Source organism: Chaetura pelagica, unplaced genomic scaffold (genome assembly GCF_000747805.2).
Source record: "Chaetura pelagica isolate M959 unplaced genomic scaffold, ChaPel_1.0 scaffold299, whole genome shotgun sequence".
Lineage (NCBI taxonomy): Eukaryota > Metazoa > Chordata > Aves > Apodiformes > Apodidae > Chaetura > Chaetura pelagica.
Genome location: NW_009954507.1, coordinates 931,929 through 955,398, shown reverse-complemented (window position 1 = coordinate 955,398; position 23,470 = coordinate 931,929). Strand labels below are relative to the sequence as shown.

The 23,470-nt window shown below is 40.2% G+C and overlaps 1 protein-coding gene across 1 annotated transcript; it reads left to right on the top strand.

Annotated features, from left to right (window-relative positions):
• The first annotated feature begins 219 nt into the window (after window positions 1–219).
• Window positions 220–22,380, top strand: LOC104395018 (trifunctional purine biosynthetic protein adenosine-3-like). Its single transcript, XM_010004684.1, has 21 exons — window positions 220–364; window positions 1,139–1,234; window positions 1,882–2,056; window positions 3,658–3,769; window positions 4,810–4,869; window positions 5,704–5,829; window positions 6,639–6,726; window positions 7,902–7,987; window positions 8,492–8,660; window positions 10,699–10,930; window positions 11,066–11,160; window positions 11,809–11,915; window positions 13,990–14,188; window positions 14,686–14,937; window positions 15,230–15,382; window positions 16,623–16,829; window positions 17,853–17,993; window positions 18,324–18,454; window positions 20,214–20,355; window positions 21,562–21,677; window positions 22,114–22,380. The coding sequence occupies exons 1-21, from the start codon at window positions 220–222 to the stop codon at window positions 22,378–22,380; spliced, it is 3,099 nt and encodes a 1,032-aa protein (XP_010002986.1).
• The last annotated feature ends 1,090 nt before the right edge of the window (window positions 22,381–23,470 follow it).

Genomic DNA, 23,470 nt, shown 5'->3' with positions numbered 1-23,470 from the left:
TTAGACCAAAGTGTGAATGATGCATCCATGTGGTGACACTACTGGTACAGTCCCTTTGTTTGGAGGTCTTACAAGATGCCTTTCTAATATGAACTGGATTCATGTTACTTACCAATTAGAAGTGAGGGATACAATTTATATATTTTTGTTTATTTTTATATGGGTTTGTGAACTAAATGAATAGTACTATGTATTACAATTCTGGGTTTGCACAGGCTAATGGCTGATCGAGTGCTGGTGATTGGCAGTGGGGGGAGAGAACATGCACTGGCCTGGAAGCTGGCCCAGTCTCCCCATGTAAAACAAGTGTTTGTTGCTCCAGGAAATGCAGGAACAGCTGACAATGGAAAAATCTCCAATTCAGGTAAAAAGGGGGAAAATAGAGAACATTATGCCAAGCAATCAGTAATAGGGGTATCAGAACTGAAACAAAACTGACCACATTTGCATTGAGTTGATAGGAGGTAACAGTTGTGCTTTTCTTTACTGGTACCACAAATTATTTTAGGCACATATTTATTTTTTTCCTGTATGCTTTGTTTCTGAATTCTAGAACTGCCTAGTAGAACTTCATACTACCGCTATTTTTAGCCTAGCTTTTTAAAAGGCTTATATGAGACTGTATTTCTACACCTTATCTCTTTCCTCCCTCTGTTATGCTTGAATTCACTGATGGATTTTACCAAAAGTAAACAGAGGAATAGAAGGCTCAAAGTTATTACCTCTGGTTAGAAGCATCCCTGGTGCCTGCCCAGGCTGCTTAGATAAATTTAGTTACATCATGCATTGACATTGAGTAAATCTTTGCTCAAATGTTGAAATTTAGTTTCCTTATGAATTTATGGGGGTTTTTTTTACAGTTTTTACTCTGTTGCGATAAGCACTTTTTAAAAGTTTGTATTTATTACATATAGCAAATTAACCACATTTAGTAAGTACGAGGATGTAGAAAAAAACCAGTCATGCAAATTAGAAATGTTCACTGTTCATTCTGGTCTCTGCTATTATCATATTGCTTGTATTACTTTGCCCTTCATGGTCTGTTTCATTATTTTAATCATGGTGGAGCAATGACATTGCTCCACCCTTATTTAGGCTTTACAATGGTAACTTAATTATATTTCCTTTTCCTTTTCAGCTGTTTTAGTGAGCAATCACTCTATTGTTATCCAGTTCTGCAAAGATCATAACATTGGACTTGTGTTAGTTGGACAAGAAGCTCTTTTGGCAGCTGGTAAGGCTGAAATAAATTAACTTGACAGTAAAAATAAACACCTTGAATTCTGCTTTAAAATTTTCTCTTCCAGATCTTAGGACACACTAAATTAATTAAACTGAAAAGCAAGAAATTCTGGATTATGTCATAAATGTAAACTAGTCACTTAAAACATTTGGCTTCATAACAGTGTGTCATTTTTTGTATGTTAGAAATCAACAGGGAAAATAACATTCAAGAATCAGTAACAGTTACAAGTCCTCTTGTGTCTTCTGCTGTTTCCCTTTATATAAAGTTTTTTCTTGAAATAGTTCTGACATTGTTGCTGTATGCAGGAGTAGCCAGACCATAAGGAGTGTTACTGTAGTGTGGTACAGTAAGATCTCTGTGTCTCAAATAGGAAACAGAAGCACCAGACAGTCCTAACTAGTCATGGTTGGTAACTCTGGCAGTGCTTAGTAATGTAAAGAGCTAAAGACCTCTTAAGATTAAATTATTAAACAGGTCATTGGATATGCAGAATCTTATTTTAAGGATGAATTAGCTGTTTGAGACAAGGAGAAGTGTAACTGACTGCTGGAATGGCTATATGGTTTTCTTTTTCTCAAAATGGTTTGATGTTTCTGATGAGATGACTTGGTTCTTTTGGTGGTTTTGATAATGAGGCATCATTGACAACTTGAGAGCAGCTGGAGTCAGGTGCTTTGGACCATATGAAAAAGCAGCCCAGCTGGCATCCAACACTAGTTTTGCCAAAGCCTTTCTGGATCGGCATGGGATTCCAACAGCAAAATGGAAAGCCTTCACCAATCCCCAGGAAGCTTGTAGGTTTATTATCAGGTAAATAGTTTGATACTGGAAACTCTTCCGTCAAGTTTTCTATGCATTAGGCCTTCACCCATCATGGCTACCTAGAACTAGGTAAATTTTCAACTCTTGGTCTTCTTGGAGCTTTGACATTAATCAGTTTTGTAATTAGAGACAGATGGTGAAGGTGTTGGGAATTTAAACTGGTTGATTTTTCTGTTTACAGTACACAGCTCCTCTTTGCTTTGATCAGCTTCTTCAGGATGCTAGTTAGCCATTTAAAAGACAAAAAAACCCAAACAACAACACAAAACTGTGACAGATAAAAAATGTTTCAATAAATCTTTCTGTAGGGGTAAGAATAATTTGTACTCCAACAGACACCACCAAAATACTGTCTGTGGAGTGATGTGGGAGGGACTGGTCAAACACTCATAACTTAAGGAGGATACTCGTATTTCTTCAAGGCTAAATAGTATCTCTCTTACATGGAGAGAGAAACGTAACTGCATCTCTCTTCAATTGCTTTGAGCAGTCATGCCTCTGAAGTCACTGGGGATCCTTTAGGAGGGTAACTTACCACTGTGGCTATTTTGGTCCAGTCTCACAGCAGCTGCTGTGTTCCGCTACGCTGGTCTGTGGCTGCGTGCTGGTTTCATGGACTTCTTGTCTTTGCTGTCACGTGCTACGTGTGGTATAATCCAGTGGAACTTTTTAGTTTTTTAAATAAAGACAACCTTTTTTTCTGATTTTGCTCTGTAACAGCATTTGGGCTGTATTACTGCCATGTGGAGAAGCAGGACAGCAACTTTTATATCTGAGGGCATGCATGAGACTCAGGTTGTGCAGAAAGGGAGCTTTGTGTGAGCCTTCTTTGGCTGCTTGTATAAATCTAGGGTTGAGATTTATCCTGATGTAAATAATAATGTGGAAAGGAGGAATGAAGTGCTGTTTCAGAAAACAGGCTAGTAGTGTGCCCTTTAAAAGGGACATTTTATTTGTCCACAAACTGGAGAGAGGTGAATGGAGAAAGTGTAGTTAAAATGTGTTAATGTTATGCTGTTTTTTTCCTTTTTTTTTTTTTTTTAATTCTAGATTTAGTTTGTGTTTAAGAGTAAGTGGAACAATTCTGGGGATACAGTGTTAATACACTAGTTCTGACATATCCTTTACGTGGAAGACCTAACTCAGCCTTAACCTTACAACCCTAAAGAGAACTTCCATAGTGATTTATAAGATTATATACTGTAATCTGGTGTTAGGAAACTATAAATCATCAATTAATTCACCTTTCCAAACCTATGATGGGAATGAAATACTAATCCAACTCAGGAGAAAGAGGAAGAAACTGTGAGGTGTTACATTTCAGTAACTTGTCCAAGGACATACATGGAGTTGGTGTCAGAACCAAGAGAATTCATGGATTCGTGGTTCACAGTTCTGTGCTGAGGACTATAAGAGCACATTCAGCTCTGTGACAGGATGGGCTAGCAGGGAGTGTATTTTTCTGAAGTGCTGTTCTTCAACTGTTCAGAAAAGAAAGAGGAAGAACAGAGGAGACATTCAGCTTAAAAAGTATTATTTCACTGGATGCAGTAGGAAAGCCTGAATCTCACTTTTGCTCTCATTTAAAGCACAGACTTTCCTGCACGAGTTGTACGGGCGAGGGGCCCTGCTGCTAGAAAAGAAGTGACCATTGCAGCCAGCAAAGAGGAAGCCTGCAGAGCTGTCCAAGAGATTATGCAGGTGGATAAATCTTTAATTAATCAGTGGGAATCCAATTATTGGTGTTCTGTAGTGTGTCAGTTTGCAATTTCAGCCATAGAAAGCAAGTGATCTTGCCCTTGTACTCGGCAGTGATGAGGCTGCACTTTGAGTACCCTGTTCAGTTTTGGGCCCCTCACTACAAAAAGGACATTGAGCTACTAGAGTGTGTCCAGAGAAGGGCAACAAAGCTGATAAAGGGTTTGGAGCTTATGTCTTACAAGGAGCAGCTGAGGGAACTGGTGTTGTTTAGCCTAGAGAAAAGGAAGCTGAGGGGAGACCTTACTGCTCTCTACAACTACCTGAAAGGAGGTTGTGAAGAGGTGGGGATTGGTCTGTTCAATGAAGTGACAAGAGTAGAACAAGAGGAAATGGCCTCAAGTTTAGAGGTTTAGATTGGAAGTTAGGAAGAATTTCTTCATCAAAAGGGTTATCAGGCATTGGAACAGGCTGCCCAGGGCAGTGGTGGAGTCACATTCCCTGGAGGTATTTAGGAGTCATATAAACATACTACTTAGGAATATGGTTTAGTTAAGAACTTGTCAGTGTTAGGGTAACAGTTGGACTCAATGATTTTGAAGGTCTTTTCCAACCACGGTAATTCTATGATTCTGTGAAGTATTTTCAGGAGAAACTTGCCCATTTGGCTAAAGATTTTTCTCTGGGTATCATCCTGAGATTCCTTCTATTTGCCCTAGACAGTGGGCAGTCAGCAGGGTTTTGTGGAGTTTGAGACTGAACTCTCCTTCCAGCACTGAGTCCTGCTGCCCTGCCCCTCCAACTTTTCAATTCTTCTTTGGCTCCAAGGGTCTAACAAGGCACATTTCAATGTCTCTTGCTTATCTCCAAATGAGATTCTATTTGCTCTGCTCAATGTTCTAGAATTCAAAAGAGCTAGTACTTTTCATGTACATTGGGGTTTTTTGTTTGTTTGTCTTCTTCTGTGAAAAGAAAATAAAGAGAAGATTTAGCCATTAGGTAGCATGTTTCCTAACCAGAGAAATGTATTTATTTTTCTACAGGACAGAACCTTTGGAGAAATGGTTGTTATTGAAGAACTTCTTCAAGGGGAGGAACTTTCTGTATGTGATTGGTGGTGTGGTTATGTGCTATTTGGAATTGTTGCTATGCTCTTTGCATAAACACAAAAGTTAATTGTTTCAGATAGGTTTTTTAAAATTTATTTGCACTTACATAGATAAATATGCAAGCTAAGCAATTTGTTTCGTACTTAATTCATACAAATTGATGCATGTTATTAGTGAAATTTTCTTCTACATTAGCCATAAAATTGCAATTATGGTTGTCTTTTTAGGTGAAAAAAAGATCATTTTCCTATGCTGATCTAAAACATGCTTGTGTGGACTTACTCTTGGTAATTCTTGTTACACCGATGATTTTGTGTTAATGTTTAGTACATATTTTAGCCCTTTCCTTACCGTGGATTACTACTCAGTGGAAGGATGAAACTTAAGCATGTGTAGTATATGCCACATGAAAACTTAAAACGTGTCATTTGTGCAAGGTTTGTCCTGCACTGGATACTCATTCAGGCCCCAGATCTGCAAATACATGGTTTTAACTTGAACCGTCTGAATAATTCTGTCAATCAATGAAGACTATTCACATGTCTTAAGGTAAGCATATGTCCGTGTGACCCATAGGTTAAGATTGAATTAATCAGAAAGAAATTGTTATGAGGGCTACTGTTTCTCTTGTTTATTTAAAAAAGAGAGCTCAATGAATCCTTCAGGTTGGTGGGCTTGCAGCACAATAAGTTAACTGTGCTTTCTAGCTTTGGTTCCTACATTTTTTTTTTTTTGGCAGAACTCAGCCTCAGCATGTGACCAGCAGTGTTAACTTCCCTTACGACAGAACATTGTCACTGTTTCTTTGTTATGTGCCTCTCTTAACAGTGCTTGTGCTTCACGGATGGTGTCACTGTTGCCTCAATGCCTCCAGCCCAGGCCCACAAACGACTACTGGATGGTGACCAAGGTCCAAACACTGGAGGGATGGGAGCTTATTGCCCTGTTCCTCAGGTATAGCAGTCCTTCTCTTCAGCCTACAATAAGTCTGATCATATCTGTGGTTAATATACCTCCTTTAGAGCCCAGTCTTGTTTCTATCACATAGCCCAGATTTCCTCTGGAATTGATTGATGCTTTCCTTGTGTAAGCACAACACGGGGCTCAAAGTTCTATAGTCATTTTTATGGATTTAGTGAGATGGTGTTCTGATGAATAGTCTTTTATCTTTTTAAATGTTTCTGAAGTTGGTGTTTATTTTTTTACTTTTCTTTTTTTTTCTGAGCTTCTTTACCATTTCCATTATTCCTAAATGTAGTGTTAACCTTTTTCTTCCTTTTAAACTTGGGGTTTAATTTTTCTGTTATTTCTAAACTTGGTGTTTCTCTGCTCCTCTTAGCATCACTTGAAATGTCCCTACAAAATTCTCCATGTTCCTAGAGTCTTTGTGTCTTCAACATGGTTTATTGTTGACTCTTCAAGCTGACTGCATTGTTCTAAATACGCTGCGCAAGGACATTATTAGTGTTTTCCTCTAAGTACATAAACAGTCTTCCTACATATAGCCCATGTTGGCCAGTGTCTCAAACCTCTGTAAAGTTGGGCCCTCTAAAGAGAGAACTGAACAAAAAATCTTGGGAGGGAGGGCATCAGCGTATCTGTTCTTCAGACAGTGGCACCCAAATGGAAGGAGCACACTGGGTTGTAGGTGGGAGAGCAGAAAACACAGCTGAGGTGTTTACTAACCCCAAGTCCTTCCAGGTCCTATGAGCTAGTCCAGCAAGTGGCATCACTGTCTCACTCAGTTTGATGTTTGTCTTCAGGTTCCAGAAGTTCTTCTAGAGAAAATCAATGATGCTATCCTTCAGCATGTTGTTGATAGTATGAGACAAGAAGGAACATCATATGTAGGTAAGTAAGCATTCAATTGAAAACCAAGGCAAAGTCACATCAATATCAGTTTCATTGTTAGGGATTGCTTTTGAATTCCAAATAATATTTGTAAAAAAACCCCAAAAAGTTAATTCTCGTGCATTATTAAGCCTCATTGGTTTGTTTTTTAGCTCCTCATTTGTTGGGAAGAATTTTCCTCTTTTCTCCATCAAACATACTGTATCTTGGTTAAATATTTTTATTTAAATGGTTGCAATCAGATTCTGTAGTTGGAGGTACAATACATACTTAAGTTCACTTGCCTTGTCACTCCTATGTACAGCAATGTAAGTTTTCATAAAATCTTTGTCCTGAGGCTGTTTTGGAAAAGGAAGGTGATGCTCACAGCTGTTACTTAATGCCAGTGGCTGCTCTTGATACTGTAGACTGACAAGATCACATACATGTAAAGGGTTGGGTTCCGATCTGTGACATATTTGCTGCTATTTGGTAACTTTTTTACGATGCCCAAATCCACAGTAATAATGTAGTGGGTGTTGAGCATTTTCAGGATGATGCTGAAGGATCTGATGCTTTTTGGGGTGTACATTTTCAACACTTGCTGTTTTCTGGGGATTGGTTTTCTGATTATACAGTGAAAGGCCTGCTGGAGATCACCACATGCATATATGTATGTTGCGTAGAAATCCCAGCGTGCCAACTTAAATAAGTTTTTGTTTGTTCTTGGCTGTTAGCAGCAGTAGTGAATTTTGGTTTGTTATTTTTGCCTCAAATACAAAGTTATACATCTCTATGCATAACAAAGTGCACCTACTGGTAAGAAAATCACAATGTCAGCATAATGAATGGAGTTTTACAGGAACTGTTTTCTTCATCCTGTCAGTTCCTTCTAATCTCTGAAGACCTGCAATTAGAAGGCTGTAACAGAAGGCAGAATCCAACTTTCTGATGCAGGGGGGTTGCTTTTCATTGTATTCCATATAAAATGTGATACAATATTCCTCAGGTTGTTGTTAACCACTTGTTGGTTTTTTGTGGAATTATTGATGCTTGTGTATAACTGCTTGCAGAATCCCTATTCCTAATTCCTTACAGAAATGCATCCATCATTCCAAAATAGTGTTTGCATTTAAAGGAGTTCTTGAAAAAGAAACAGTTATATTAACTTCCTTGACTGTGTTCTTTCTGTTCAGGTGTGCTCCAAACAGGTTTAATGCTTACCAAAGATGGTGTGAAAATTTTAAATTTTAAATGTCAGTTTGGTGACCCTCAGTGCCAGGTGAGTGAAAGATGCTGGAAACTTAAAATATGCTTTATTCCTTTACCTCTGACTGTTATCTTTAGGGAAATATGTATGATATATTTGAATTTGTGTCTTCCTTTACCGGAACATACACATCTGAATGAGGAGGTTTTAGACAATGTATGAGGTAACTTAAAATTTTAGCTTGTCAGCTTCTGTGAATTGTTAGTTAAAGAATTTAAGTTAAAAAGCTGTTCCTCAGGTGTTATTTTTCTGTGTAGAAGCAGAATGAGAGAGGCTTAAATTCAGGTTCCTTCAACATGGTATCACATCTCATGTTTGTAAATTTATGCCTGTTACAGAAAAATTCTGCAAATTAATGCTCACCTATAGTTTCCAAATCTACTGGTATAGGGAAATACAGTATTTCCAGTTTGGCAGGTACAGATATTAATTTCTTTATTTAATTTTCCATAAGTTGAATTTCAACAAGTCAGCAAAATAAAAATTAACTTCTATCATGATGAAATTTTTCTGCAGGTAATTCTTCCACTGCTTAAAAATGATTTTTATGAAGTGATTCAAGCAGCAATTGATGGCAAACTCTGCAGCTTCATGCCAGCCTGGTCAGAAAATAGTACAGCTGTATGTGTGGTTATGGCAAGCCCAGGATACCCAGGAGACTATGACAAAGGCATGGAGGTAACAGGTAACTGCAGTAGGTTGTTTACTATTTAATTTCAGAATAGTATTTCAGGATAGTACTCTTCTCCCAGAGACCTGTACAGCTTTCCTCCATCCCACCCCTCACACTCTATCAGAATCTACCTTCATTCATCACCCCTTGTCCTTGTGGAAGGGATAGCTGCTCAGTAAGATCTTTTAATTGGAGTGTGTGCCTTCCCAGAGTAGCACAGAAGCTAAATGTTTCAAATTACATCATTCTATAAAGCTCTATCTGTAGTTCATTGCTGAGGTAAAAAAGGTGATGGATCATTATATCCTCCTGGAACAATCTGGTGTGTCTGTGTAGAGTACTTCCACAAACTGCACTGGAAACATGGATCACCGGGTTGTCAGCACATGACTGCTTTTTCCTAGCTTTGCTGTCTTGCTGGGAGGTCACATGAACTTGGCTAATACCTGACCAGGGTGAGACTTGAGGGCCTGTGGCCTTTAAAATAGGAGCAGTGCATGCCTCCACCATCAGCTTGATTCCTTCCCTTGTGCCAGCCAGCCAGGGGCATTGCTGCGTAATACTATGAAGGACCTCTTCTTCATAGGGCTCAAAGGTTTTTTGGGAAGGTGGGCATGTGGGCTTTAGATCAATATGGAGTTTTGTGTTAAAATTCTTGTGCTTTAACATCCCATTACATTTTTTTTTTTTAATATTTAAGAAGAAGGAACTGTTGCTCTACTCTTTCTTTGTGTAAAGCAATTCAGAGAGCTGATCTTGTATCAAGGCCACCTTATTTTTGTCAGAACTCCAGTTGCACTACATCACCCAAGGAGAAGGATTTCAGCCCTGTCAGAATTTCTGCTGTCATGTTCTCCTCACCTACTTTCCTCTTCCAGCTCATTCACTGTTTTTTTGTTGTTGTGTTTTTTTTTTTGTCAGTGATATTCTGGGAAATTCTGTATTTCTGTAACTGTAAAAAACCAAACCATATAACAGAATAAATCCTTCTACTGAGCTGCTTTTCACTAGTCATTTTTTCAAGTTGGTATTCATAACTTTAGCTGATGGTATGACCCCCCCCTGCTTGTTAATCACACAAAACAGTAAAAACAATTGCTTTCAATTAATTATTTTATTATTATACTGAAACTTCTGGAGCTGTGTGTGTCATCTTATTTTTTTTCTGTTTTTCACACTGATTCCCGCTTTTTAATGGCTCAACAAACCTTTTATTATGGAGCATTCCTTAAAACATGATGGGAAAGGGTTAAGTTTCTATTGCAGCAAGGCCAACTGGGCCTCAGCTTTGACCTTGTCATGGCAGTGCTGGGGCAATGTAACACATTGTACCTTCACCAAGTATAAAGGTCCTTTTTACTCATTTATGAAATCTGTGTAGGTGATAGCAAGGGGAAAACAGTGTTTTGTTTTGCTTTATTCCAGGGGATGGCAGCAGTTCCTCCTCTTTCCTTATCCTCTCCTCTCCTCAAAAAACCCTGAACAATTTTGTTTTCCTCTCACAGCAAAATACATGGAGACAAATGAAAATAATAAAATATGTCATTTGTTTTAGCTATTGGATAGCCACTTGCAGTGTTTGTAAAGCACTGATTCCAGGCATGGTAGGGAATTGTGTGGAGTAGGCAGTGGGAGTGCTGAGGTAACATAATAATTAATGGTTTAATATCAAGGAGAGGAGAATCCAGACAGTGAACTGCTATGAATTGTGATTTCATACAGGAAATCACTGCACAAATTATTCACAATTAAAATATACATTTAGCACCGCTTTGCCCTGGTATAGGGTAGTTATATGTCCTGTTGTGGCTCCTGGACCCCTTATTTCTGTTCCAGTGTGGTTTGTATCCCTACTGGATGTCTCAGAAGGGACTCTTAGGGCCAGTGGAGTAGGATACCCTTCACTTGTAATCCTGTTTTTCAGAAGAAAGGTAAGATGGGAAGCTTTATTGTTGTTCTGCCTTGATTGAAGCAAGGATTTCAATCTTCACTGCTTTGCCAACATAGCACGTGATTTAAAATACTGTGAGGATTCCTTTTGCTTTCGTAGGGCTGCTGCAAGCCAAGGAGTTGGGGCTGCAGGTGTTCCATGCTGGCACAACGTTGAAGGATGGCAGAGTGGTGACGAGTGGTGGCAGAGTCCTCTCCGTTACTGCTGTTAAGGAGGACCTGATGAAAGCACTGGGAGAAGCCAACAGGGGTGTAGCAGCCATACGTTTCAAGGGTGCCACTTACAGGAAGGACATTGGCCATCGGGGTGTACGGCTTCTCAAGCAGTCTCTGTATGTAAGCAAAGGCACCAGCAGAAGTAGATGCTAGTCCAGACTTTTCTATCTGTTCTTCTCATTTGTGTGATGCATGATGCTCTATGCAGAAAATGTTACTACTGTTGCTAGCATGGCCTTTACTCTCTGCAGGGGTCTAATATACAAAGAGAGATGTGTGGAAGCTGTAACCAGTGGTGTTCTGTTTCATCAGCTGGAAACATCACTTTTAAGTGGTATCAGATCAGGTAAGACTGGGAAGAATCTTCGGACTTCCTCAGTATATTGAATGCAACAGAACTTTTTTTTTTTTTTTCCTCCAGGAGGTAAGCAGTGCATTCTTGGCATTGAATTTGAGCTTTCTTTCTCATCACTCCACTTAATTAAAAAATAGTTGGCTTAACATGAGGATGATTGCACTTTTTCAACATTAGTCTAGTGAACAGAATAACTCCTGGATTAGTGGAATGGTTTTGGACAGGAATGATCCAACTATGTATATGAACACAAGATACAAACAGTTATCAGAGTGTGGCTAACAGTCACTGACCTTGTTATTTGCTCCTTAGACTACGTTCTTTACTCAACTGAAGAAAATGTCAATTTTTTTTCCTGAAGTAGCTACATAAAGAAGAAAGCCAAGCTGTTAACAGTTTGGTAAAATGTGTAATCTTTGCTATTCACAGTCTGTAGGTCACAAATACAGAATTATCTATTTACAACACCATGAAATATGTGACTTTTGGGGTCCATACTGTGCCAAGCTGTGCCTGTTTCTGTCAGTGGACACAGTGGTGTCTTCTCCGAGAAACAATTTGCAGTACTTGCCTTGATGACTGTTTTGGATTTTTTTTTATTTCCCTTAAAATAATCCTTGACATGTTTGTACTTCACAGGCACTTCAGAAGTAGGAGGCTTTGCTGGTTTCTTTGACTTGAAAGCATCTGGTTATGATGATCCTATCTTGGTATCTCAAACTAAAGGCCTTGGACCTAAACTGCAGGTAACTTGCAACTTGACTGTAGCAAAGCTCATATTATCTGCCAAGACTGTTTTTAATGCCAGAGCCAATGGCACCATCTGCGCCCTTCTTTATAATGCTTCTAAGCATTATAAATATATATCAAGTCCACTGCAATGGTAATTTCAATTTTGTAGATGATCTTTTGAGCAAGGCCTGAGGAAGGCCATATATTATTGAGAATGTGGAGGTGCTGGATATTTTGTGATGAAATAATAGTAAAATACAATAGTTAGCTGAATTCTTGTGGAACCAAGAATCAGAATTTCTGCTATAAAATAGAGGGTCCATTGGCTTGGATAGAGATCAGTTCAGAGGAGAAGAGGGGGTTATAAAGTTGTCAGACTTAATAAATTGTATGCAAAGAGGTAGCACAATTAACTTTATCAGGACACTGGGAAAAAGAAGGATGGAAAAGATAAACATTAAATGTGAAGAGAAGGCAAAAAATAAAGAATGCTAATTACACAAGAACCCATAAAGTTGAGCCAGGAAAAAACAACAAAATAATATATATATAATCAGAAGAAGGCTTTCAGCCACCTGAGGTGTTGGAGATCCGAAGCTGCCTTTCACTGGTCAAGCACAGCAACCTAACTTGTTTCAAGTCAGTCTTTATACTATATATTTAGTAATGGGATGATATGGTGCAGTTTCCTGCAACAACAGGAGGCCAAACATGTTAGTGTAGAAGGTCTTTTGCAGTCTTACATCCTTGGACACTCTGAGCATAAAGAAGTGGTTGGTGCTGACTCTTGTGAGTCTTTGTTCCAACTGCTTGGCAGACAGATATTGCCAGCTGTGTTTACACAGACAGTTCCCCAGACTCTTCCTTGGCCAAAAGATAGCTGGCTGATGCCTATATGAATTGTTACAAGACCAGTGGGAGGGAGATGTTGTAATACATTAGAGGACATAGGATGACTGGTTTCCATAGCACTTCTACATCCACCAGCCAGTGAAAGAAATCAGGCTTGTAATCCAAACTCAGACATTGTTGAGTTGCTCATCTGTCACAATTTTAAAGCCAGTGACAGTATTTATCTGCATTTTTCCTTTGCCTACCTTTCTGTACTGAGCTTTTATGCACTGGTATAACTACACTCATAGAGCTGTGTCAGTGGAAGTTAGTTACCTTGAAAATTAATCCATATATATGCAATCTTTACCCTGTTTCAGCCCCTGAAGTGGTAACCGATCGAGTTGAATTGCACTGTATGAGCTGGTGCTGTGCATATTCTTCAGCAGCTGACACAAACAGAACCACTCTTGTGTATCCCTGACAATGCAGAAAGCTCTGCATATAATAAAGTAGTGTCAATGTTGCCACTTTATAGAAGCCATGATGTCTGAATCAGGATTAGTTACTTGTAGGATGCAAACACCTTAATAACTTTGTAAAAAACAAACACCAGCCTTCCTGAGTGAAATATTACTCCTTTGTGAAAGGTCTGTGTTTCAAGGGAGCCTACAGACCAAGCCTACATTGTTGTCTGTGACATGAGATAGCTGAGACCAAGAGACTCCTTGGGTAGTGTGGGAGTGAAGAATCTCATTCTCTGTGGACTTGGAGAAAAATAAAAGTACTTAATAAATTGTTTCAGTTTTGCTGTGTAGCCTAGTGAAGTTAGTTGGTAAAAGTAAAACAAAACACACAGTGATGTTTGAGCAACATTATCTCATTTTTGGAAATTGCTGGGATGTTCTGTAGATTGAATATCCTAGACATCTGTAATTGCTTTAAGACAGCTCTTATTCTGGATTTGTTATTCCAAAAAATATTCCAAAAAAGCAATCAAACAACCCAGAATGACAATTTCCAGGCAGCTGGAGCTAGAATTTGAATTAAAGTTAAAAAAAAAAAATAATAGTTTTTTCTTTTCTCTGCAAGAAAATTAGTTGCTTTCTCCTGTTTTAAACTAGATGATGCACCAGGTTATCTGTATGTTCTGTTGTGATTCTTTTCAAGGAAAAAGATTTCTGCTTATTTGGCTGATAAATTTCTGACTTCTGCCTATTTTTTGTCACCACTGCTGATTCCCATCATGTTTTGCAGATTGCACAGGTGTGTAAGAGGCACGACACCATAGGTCAGGACCTGGTTGCCATGTGTGTCAATGCCATCCTGGCTCAAGGAGCAGAGCCTCTCTTCTTCCTCAGTTATTTTGCCTGTGGCAAACTTGATGTTGAAGTGACTGAAACAATCAAAGAAGGAATAGCTGAAGCTTGCAGAAATGCAGGATGTGCTTTCCTAGGTATGAACACGCCTCTCCTTTGAGATTTGAAGATTCTGATGTTGAAACAATTACTAGTGAAATAGACTTTTTAGGCAGAGGCATAAGTTTCTATTTGGTGGAAAAAAACAGTCAAGTATTTGGACTTAAACTCTTCCCTATCTCTATCTTTTTTATCCTTGAGCAAAGGACAGCAAAACTGGATGCTTCATGTTCTTGTTTATTCCCTCTCTGTTACTCAGTCATAGCAAGGAGGTGCCAGAAGAGTAGCATGAAATGGAAAAAAAAAATATATACATTTTTCTTTCATTAACTTCATGAAGATTTGCTCTGTTGAAGTCTTGAGGTTTGGTAAGAAACCAAGAAGGATTTAAAAAATATATCTGAATTCCCTGCTTAGGCTTCATGTCTCTGCAGCTATCCTGGACGTGTTGCTTATTTTAGGAGATGCTAGAGATATAAAGTTAACAACAAAAAATATTTACAGCTAATGCTGACTGATTTCTCTTCCCACTTAGGCAGGGAGACGGCTGAGGTGACAGGCATGTATTCTTCTGGAGAGTATGACCTGGCTGGCTTTGTGGTTGGTGCAGTGGAGCGAGGGCAGATGCTTCTGGGGCTGCAGAGAGCTGATGAGGAGGATGTGCTTATTGGGCTGTCCTCTTCTGGGATTCATGGCCGTGGCTTTAGCATCATAAGGAAGATTCTCTTAATGTCCTCCTTACACTACTCCTCTCCAGCGCCTGGCAGTTGTGGTGACAAGACTCTAGGTACAATATCTTTGTTCTCAGAAACAAACCTGCAAGTTAATAGTGCTCAGACATTTTCATAACTAGGTGCTGCCAAGGGCTGTTTACTTCAGAATGGGTTAGGGTTAGTCAATCTTTAGGGTAGGTATGTGGGCTTGTGTTCTTACTTTTGGGAAAGTGGGTCAGCACTTTTTGCTGCTTCCTCAGGTCATCTGGCACAAAGAGCAGAACTGAACCCATTCAGAGAAGCATTCCCACTAAACACCTAATGAATTTTTAAACAAATGTATTGAATTGACACTTTTCTTTGCAGGAGATATATTGCTGACCCCAGCAAAAATGTACAGTCCCTATTTGCTGCCTGTCCTTCGCTCAGGGCATGTAAAGGCTTTTGCCTTCATTGCTGAGGAGGGGTTGCTGGAAGGCATCTCCAGAATCCTGCCAGAACATGTCAGTGCTGTCCTAGGTAAATACCAAAGATAACTGTTTCTGTTTGTCAGAATTTATGTACTGCATGAACTTGACTTTTCAGCTTCAGTCACAACCCAAAGTCAATGCTTTTCTGAAGACGAAGCAAGAACATCCTTATGTCTAGTGAAGCATCAGCTGATGCACTCTCTCATTGGAAATTTCAGGAGAGTTTGAAGCCAGGTCATCTCTAGGGAAAAGAGGGTATTAGAAGATTGTGTGTTCTGTAAGACAGATCTCCATACTAGACATTTTGGCCAAACAGTGAAGCTTGTTGAGTGAACTAATTTGATGATTTGCTCCACAGCACTTGTACACACACAAACACACATTTAATGCAATTTTGTGGTAGGTGGTAGCTTCCTCATCACAGGTTAGCATCTGACACCTGTAAGTAAGGTAGACCTTTTTCTGTGTAAGCCAAAATTTGGCAAAGTATTCAGAAGTTCAAATGAAAGAAAAGCCTATTAATGTGAGTCCAAAAATGTTGTGGGGATGGGAAGGAGGGAAGGAAGATGTCTATATGTCTGTCTGAATTTCTGTAAAATGAGATTAGAAAGGAAGGAAATAAACCCAACTTATTAATGTGATGCTCAGCTCGCTTGCCAGTGCCTGGAACCACAGGCAAGGTAACAAGCCCAATTGTTAGTTTTCCAAAATAAAGTTGAGACAAGGACTCTGCACCATCAAGGTTTCTAGAGACAGCCTAAGTCCATGCCTGCATGAGTAGGGTCACTGTGAAAGCCCATTCATGCTTCTCATCCACTTGTAAACCACTCAGCCTTATTCCAGTCTGCCCACCAACACACTAATAATACACTCTCATGCTAATTACTGACTCTTTGAAATGGAAAAACAGGATCTGCTTAAGTAATCCAAAAAAGCCAGAAGGTGGTTTGTCTCATGGCTTATCTCTTACAGAAGGTGTGTTAGTCATCTGTATATTGTCCTGGCCGATGAGGGATGAATACATTTTAATTCACCATAATTTCCTGCATGTTCTCATTAGAAAGCCTGGAGAAGAGTTGACTTTCCCAAAATATGACTAGAAACCTCTAGCTAAGCAGCACCTAACAACTTGACTGGAAATTGGATCAGTCTCCTCCTTGGACAGTATTCTTAAAATAGTAATAATTAGTCTCTTTCAGCTTTTGTAATATAACATAGTCATTGTATATAATAAAAGATGGGGAGCAAACATTTGTGCTGATCATATGCATTTTTCAATAATTTTTCAGATGCTCTGAATTGGAAGATTCCTGAAATCTTTTGCTGGCTTTACAAAGAGGGAAACCTCTCTGAGGAAGAGATGGCTCAGATATTTAATTGTGGGATTGGTGCAGTCTTGGTTGTGCAGAAGGACCTGGCTCAGCATGTTCTCAAGGACCTACAGAGACATGAGGAAGCTTGGCTGATTGGGAAAGTTGCTGCCCCCTGTCACACAGGTTAGCAGGTGTTCTAATAGGAAATGCAGACCTTCACAGCAATTAAACAGAGTATGGTTTGATTCAACATAGGAGATTCATCTGTCTCACTTCAGAGGGGTTTCCACTTTAGGCTGCCCTATTTAATTTTTAATTTGATACAAGCTAAGTTGTTTTAAAGTGTGATTGTGTGATGTGACAGAACCTCCTTAGAGGTACCAGTTATCCTCACTTCTGTAGGCTCTGAGGAGACTTCATATTGTAAAGTTTGTGTAGTTCATATCTCTTTCCTGTCATTTCACTAGGCTGGAGGCTACTTGACACCTTCCATCTCGATTTCATTATTAAATACAGTGAGAAATGAACATATTTTTTCATAGTGACAGTACTTGAATAGTGTCTTACTTAGGTACCTGCTTGAAACATGAGTAAATCCCTTTGATGACTGTCTGTAAGGCCACAAACATTATTTAGTTGATTATATTTTACCACAGTGGTGGTAATCAGCCCGCCTCCTTTCCAACCCCTTCCCTGCTCACATGGATCCTGTGTAAAGATTGAGGGTAGGCCACAACTCTGTACAGTCACGTGTGATGGTAGGTCTTCACTCTGGTGTGTTCATTGTTTGACATACAGCAAGACGTGAGCCAGAATCCCTCTAGAAACCAAATAGCTTGGGAAGCAGTTTGGGCAGCTACAGTGCAACCTCAGGTCTGTCAACATCAACTTTAGTTTAATTTTGCAACATGAGAGAAAGAAGAAAACAGGTATAGAAGATTGGGATAATCCTTGAAAAGACTATGCCATACTTAGGCCTTTGGAGACAATTCTGCAAGAAGGTAATAAAAAAGAGATAAGAACAATTAGCTTGAGTTGGTTTGTTCAAGTAATGTATGTTTTTGTAGTTCAGTAAGTGCTAGCTTAAATTAACTGCTGATGGGTTTTTCTCTTAATTGAAACTTATGATTAGTAAACTGTATGAAGTAAATTTAGGTGGGAAAGTAAAATCTAAGATATTTTAACTTTTTTCTCACATATTTGGAGGAGATTCTCACATCAAAGTCGAGAACCTTCTTGAAGCTCTGCAGCTGAGCAGCCCCCAGCATCTGAATAACACTGTTGTTGAGAGTCAACACCAGCCCAGAAAAAACAAAGTTAAAGTAGCTGTTCTCGTCTCTGGAACAGGTGAGCTTTCATTTATCATCACACAGAGAAATGTGTTGACAAAGGAGGGGCTGAATTCAGTCCTCATGCAAGTGCATACCCCTTGCCTTCTTTTTCCAGTAGAAGTCTGTGAAGCCTTCTAAAACCAAGGTTGCATTTTGACTGGAAGTTGAGAAGTTGTATTGTACTGCTTAACAAATGAGCTTTATTAGTGCACAAATTCCTTAGACCTCTTCTATTTGTGCAGTTCTTGAAAGCAAGATTTTTGTTAAATAAGCAGGATTGAGAGCCAAATCTCAATGGCATAACTGCTCACCCATTTCATGAATGTTTGCTCTCTCTTCATTGGAGGTACAAACCTTGCTGCACTTATCAGTTATGCAAAAGAGCCAGGCAGTTGTGCTCAAGTTGTCCTTGTCATCTCCAACAAGTCTGGTGTGGAAGAACTACGAAACGCAGCCCGGGCTGGAATTCCCACCAGGGTAAAGACACCTATTTCCTTTCCTTGTTGTCAACAACTGACAGCTATTGAATCCATAGGTCTTTTATTAAATGCTTGGTAAGCTTTAATGTCTTACGTTTTCTTTAAACTTTTTACATGGGTAAGTGGATGTAGCACAAAGCTGTCAAAGTTATCAGTACAGGCAGAGCTGAAAGCTTTATGGACAGTGCTCACTGTCCATATGGACAGGCTGTGACTTTCCCATCACTTCAGTGAGTGCTGCAGTCCACAGTTAGGAAGGGACTCAAGCTTGCAAGTGCTGTGATGATTTGAGTCTGAGATGGTAGCCCATGCAGCTTCAAGCTGCCACCTCCAGGGATGCTGACTCAACTACTTCCCTGGGCAGCCTGTGCCAGTGCTTGACAATCCTTTCAGTGCAGAATTTTTTCTCAATATCTAATCTAAACCTCCTCCAGTGCAATTTGAGGCCATTTCCTCTTGTTCTATCTTTTGTAACTTGGGAGAAGAGACCAACACCCACCTGGCTACAACCTCTTTTCAGGTAATTATAGAAAGCAGTAAGATCTCCCCTCAGCCTCCTTTTCTCTAGGCTAAGCAACACCAGTTTCCTCAGCTGCTCCTCATAAGATGTGTGCTCCAGACCCTTCAACAGCTTCATTGCTCTTCTTTGGGCATGCTCTAACACCAACATAAGCATGCTGTCTCCTTGGTTCATCCCTTCTTAGAAAGACCTTTGTCTCATGTTGTGCTTAGTCACTTTCAGCAGCACCATATGCATTGCTTCTCCTACCTGTGGTCAGTAGAGTAGCACTGTGTTATAGAAACTTGCATTGGTTTGTTTCATAAACATAAATAAAGAGAGATAGTAGCATCATATACTATTTGTCAAAGTATAGAACATGGCTTTTGGAACCATTCAGCAGCTTGGGATTTCAAATGCAGCCCACCAGGAGCTAGTCCTTGTAATGTAGTGATTTTGAGCAGTTAATCATATTTGTACAGCTACACACAGAATAAATACTGCTAGGGGCTCTTCATGCATTAAGAAGTTCTCAGCAAGCTTCCTCAACAGCTGAGTTAGATTCATGGTCCTTTTTTTTCTGGTGGTATAAAGATTAATCTCTGGGTAAAACAGTTATGTCAAGAATTAATGGATATTTTCATAGGCAAAAGCATGACAGCTTTGTTAGACCCTTATTTGAATATCTTCATGAACACAGTCAGGAATCAATGCTTAGCTTGGGAGCTGGGGCTGAGAGGTGGAGTAGAAATAGAGCAAGACTTGACTCCTTCCCTTGTACAGAATGTCTGGCCAATTTGTTCACTTTTTAGGTAAGTTCATGATTTTCAGTAAGCAACTATAAACTGATGGTGATGTTGATGAGTTGTTACTATTTTTACTTTAGTCTTTGGCTAGACATTCTGGAGTAAGGGGTCAGTATCTTCTGGTATGTTCCCCCTTATTTCTCTCTACAGTATTACCCACATATTTCTGTTTTCACAGTTCACTTCTCTTTTGTGCAGATATTCTACACATTCTAGAAGTATCTTGTGTGAAACAGCCAACATTAACTAGCAAGTGATTGGGGTGTTGCCAGGAATGTGTGAATGTGAAAAATCACAAATATCCTGAATAATATACCAATCTGCAACTTTAAAATCCTCAAATATCCTGGGATTAATACTCATTTTGCTTTCTCATTGTTGACAGAGTAGCTGCTCTCATTCACAAAAAGTCATTTCCTTGATACGGCTTTTGATCAGTTTTAATGTTTTAGGTGATTGATCATAAGTTATATGGGAGTCGCTCTGAATTTGACAGCACGATTGACCAAGTTCTTGAAGAATTCTCTGTTGAACTAATATGTCTTTCAGGATTTATGAGAATTTTGTCGAGTCCCTTTCTGAGAAAATGGAAAGGTAAGAAATCATAACTGTAAAAGAGAAAATAAAATGTGGATGCTTGTTCTCTCTGGAATTACACTGTCATAGATCTTTGGTTTTGGTTACATCTCCCACAGCCTTGCTGACACTGAGGACTGCATGTAAATCAGTGGGGCTGCCCTGTGTGCTCATTCACTCTGGCCAGTGGGACTGCACTGGGGTTCTCTTCATTGGCAGCAAAATGCCTTGTGCTGCCATCATGAGCAGCACAGAGGCTAAATCAGGGTCACAGAGTTGGTCTGTCTGCCTTCCTGCTGGGAAGGAGAAGTGCCTGCAGAGTGGGCAGGAGTTTGGTTCTCTCTGCAGTAGGGAACCAGTGGCATAACTGTCATTTCTCAAGGAGCTGTGCTGGGGAGTTGTGCTGAACTTACTCCTTGCAGCTGTTACTCAGAAAAAAAAAAAAGTGAGGGAGACTTGATTTCTCAATGCCTCACCCTTCTGTGCTGCCCTGGGGGGGCTGCACAGCACAGCACAGCAGTACTCTGTGCTGCATGCTGGAAATACAGCCTCTGCAGACGCCCAGTGAGTGTGGCTCTGCTGTGGGGCAGAGCTTGCTTTAGATGTGCTTCAGGCCAGTGGCAGGGGGAACACACACTCCTCTTTTCCTCTTGGATCTGGGCAACAAGTGCCAGCTCCTAAGGCCCAGTGCAGAAGTCAATCACTTACTATGTGGATTGCAATTGGACAGGCTCCTTTGGGAATTATGTTTCCTATGAAAATCACTTCCATCTGTGCAGTGGCTCTGCATCAGGCTGCAGTGTGAAGTCCACTTTCAAGCCTGTCATTGGCAGCATGAGGGCTGGTCACCTAGGAGGGGGGAGAGACATGACTATGCCCATCCACAGATGCACAAGGTCCTTGGCCTTAACTGAAACATGCTTGCCTGGCCAAAGCCTGCACACCATCACCTGTGTTCCTGGAAGAGCAGGATTTCCTCAGATCAGAGCATTGCTTCCTCGTGTGCCCTTTGAGATTCTAACACTGTGTATATATTTTGCTTTTGAAACTGAATGTGAACATGCCCTGTTACGTTCTAACTGCAGTTGAGACCAGTTAAAGTCCTGAGTGGTACTCAGTGCTGTTCTCTTGAACTGATAAAAAACCTCACTGTTAATATTAAAGGAAATTTGGTTCAAAATTATTATTTTGTTTTTCTTTTCTTTCTCTCACATTGATGCCCAGGGAAAATTTTGAATGCTTCCCCCTCTCTTTTCCCATCAATCAAGGATGGAAATGCCCATCAGCAAGCCCTGCAAAGTGGATTCAAAGTCACAGGCTGCACTGTGCATTTTGTCCTGGTAAGTGTCCCCTTGCCTAACATTGAGTAAGTTACAAAAAAATTCACTTTTTTATTTTCTTTCTGAAAGCAGAAACAGCAAGAGGTGACAGGAATGTGTGGAAAACTTGGGATTGTTACCAGTGAAAACAGGAAGATGTGGGGGTTACAAAGCATTTGTGGTTTCTTGAGGTCCTGTCTTCTTCCTTCATATTTTGTTTCTTTCTTCAGTTTCTCCTACCCTCAGCAAACTGCCCTCTGAATCTTCTAACCCCTCATGTAATGTGGGTGCCCCTAATGGAGGTTGTGGGCCTCTCCAGATGTACTTTCAGCCTCCTGCACACAATTACAACTGTGCTCGCCAAGATCTCTCAGATCTGCCCCATCTGCATTGTCTGTAACCTTTCTGAGACTGTTAACCAGCCTCTTGTGAAAACCTGCCAATATTCCCATTTTAGGAGGAACCTAGTCCAAAAGCAGTGATCCACCAGGAGCCAGTATCTGTGAAGGCAGAGGACACCGAGGAGACATTGTCAGAAAGGGTCAAAGAAGCAGAGTGCCGGGCTTTTCCCATTGCCCTGCACCTGGTGGCCAGTGGAGCAGTGCAGTTAGGAGCTGATGGCAAAACACTCTGGAAGCAAGAGAGCCAAAGCCTCTGTCTTCAACAGGAGATGTGCATATCCTCTCTCGTGGCTCTGGAGCCCCAAGAAAACGATGTTGTGTAGCCAGGGTAATGAGTGGCTTGTGCTCTGCTCATCTTCCCCTCCTCCTCCCTGCCCTCAATGTTCTTCTCTTTGATTGCAGGCATATCAGTATCACAGGTTCCCCTTCTAAGCTGTGATCCTTTTCCCTTAGCTTGCAGCTTTAATTACACACTTTTTGCAAAACTGGCAGTGGAAGCCAGGCTATCATTTCAGATTTTAAATTTCTTCTGTTTTTTTCATCTGTAAGAGAGATACTGTGTTACAAATCAGAAAGGGGTCTTAAGCTGTAAAAATGCTGTAGTGCTTCAAAGGGAAATTAATTCTTCTGAAGGGTCAGTTTTTATTGACTGCATCACATTGCAGAGCACCAAGAGTTTCACAAAGCAACCACAAACAGGAACTGTGCTGCTGCAAAAGGGTGACAAGCTCTTCTTGGATGGAGGAAGCCAGATATGCCAGGGTAGATCAGTGAAGTCCAGCCTGGAACAGTGTGGATTTGGGGGTGAACAAACATTAGGGATGAATCCATAGCTCTGTGGGAGTAGGTGGGAGCCTGCAAGGACCTCATCCTTGTGAGCCCCACCACTGTGAGAGCACCTCAGGGTACAGAGAACAGGGCATGTAAACATGTGGGAACCAGAGTCTAGTGAGCTGCCAAGCCTGGAGGCCAAAAAAAGCAGGGAACCTTTAGAAAGCAAACTAAAATGAAACAAACTCCCCTTCACAGGTTATTTGTCAGTATGATGTAATAGTGCTTACTGAATACTTAGTGCTTACTGAATACTTTCTCTTGGTCCTTGAAAGGGGGCTATGCATTGACATTCCCAGAGTTTCACATTAAAACATGTGGCTCTTGAGGAATGAAAATTTGATTAGAGGGACTAGAAACATCAGATCTCAGGCTTTTTTCTTCCTCCATCTTTAAAATAGCAGAACAAGACATCCTCACCTTAACTTGTAGTAGCAGGAAAATCTCAGGGTTTTTTGTTGACTGAATGATGGGCTCAGTCCAAAGAGTCACTGTGTTGAAATAAAACCTTTTTCTGTGGAAGCTTTTTTTTTAATCTGCCAGAATAATGACTTGCAGTCAAGTAATAGATCAGAGGAAGAA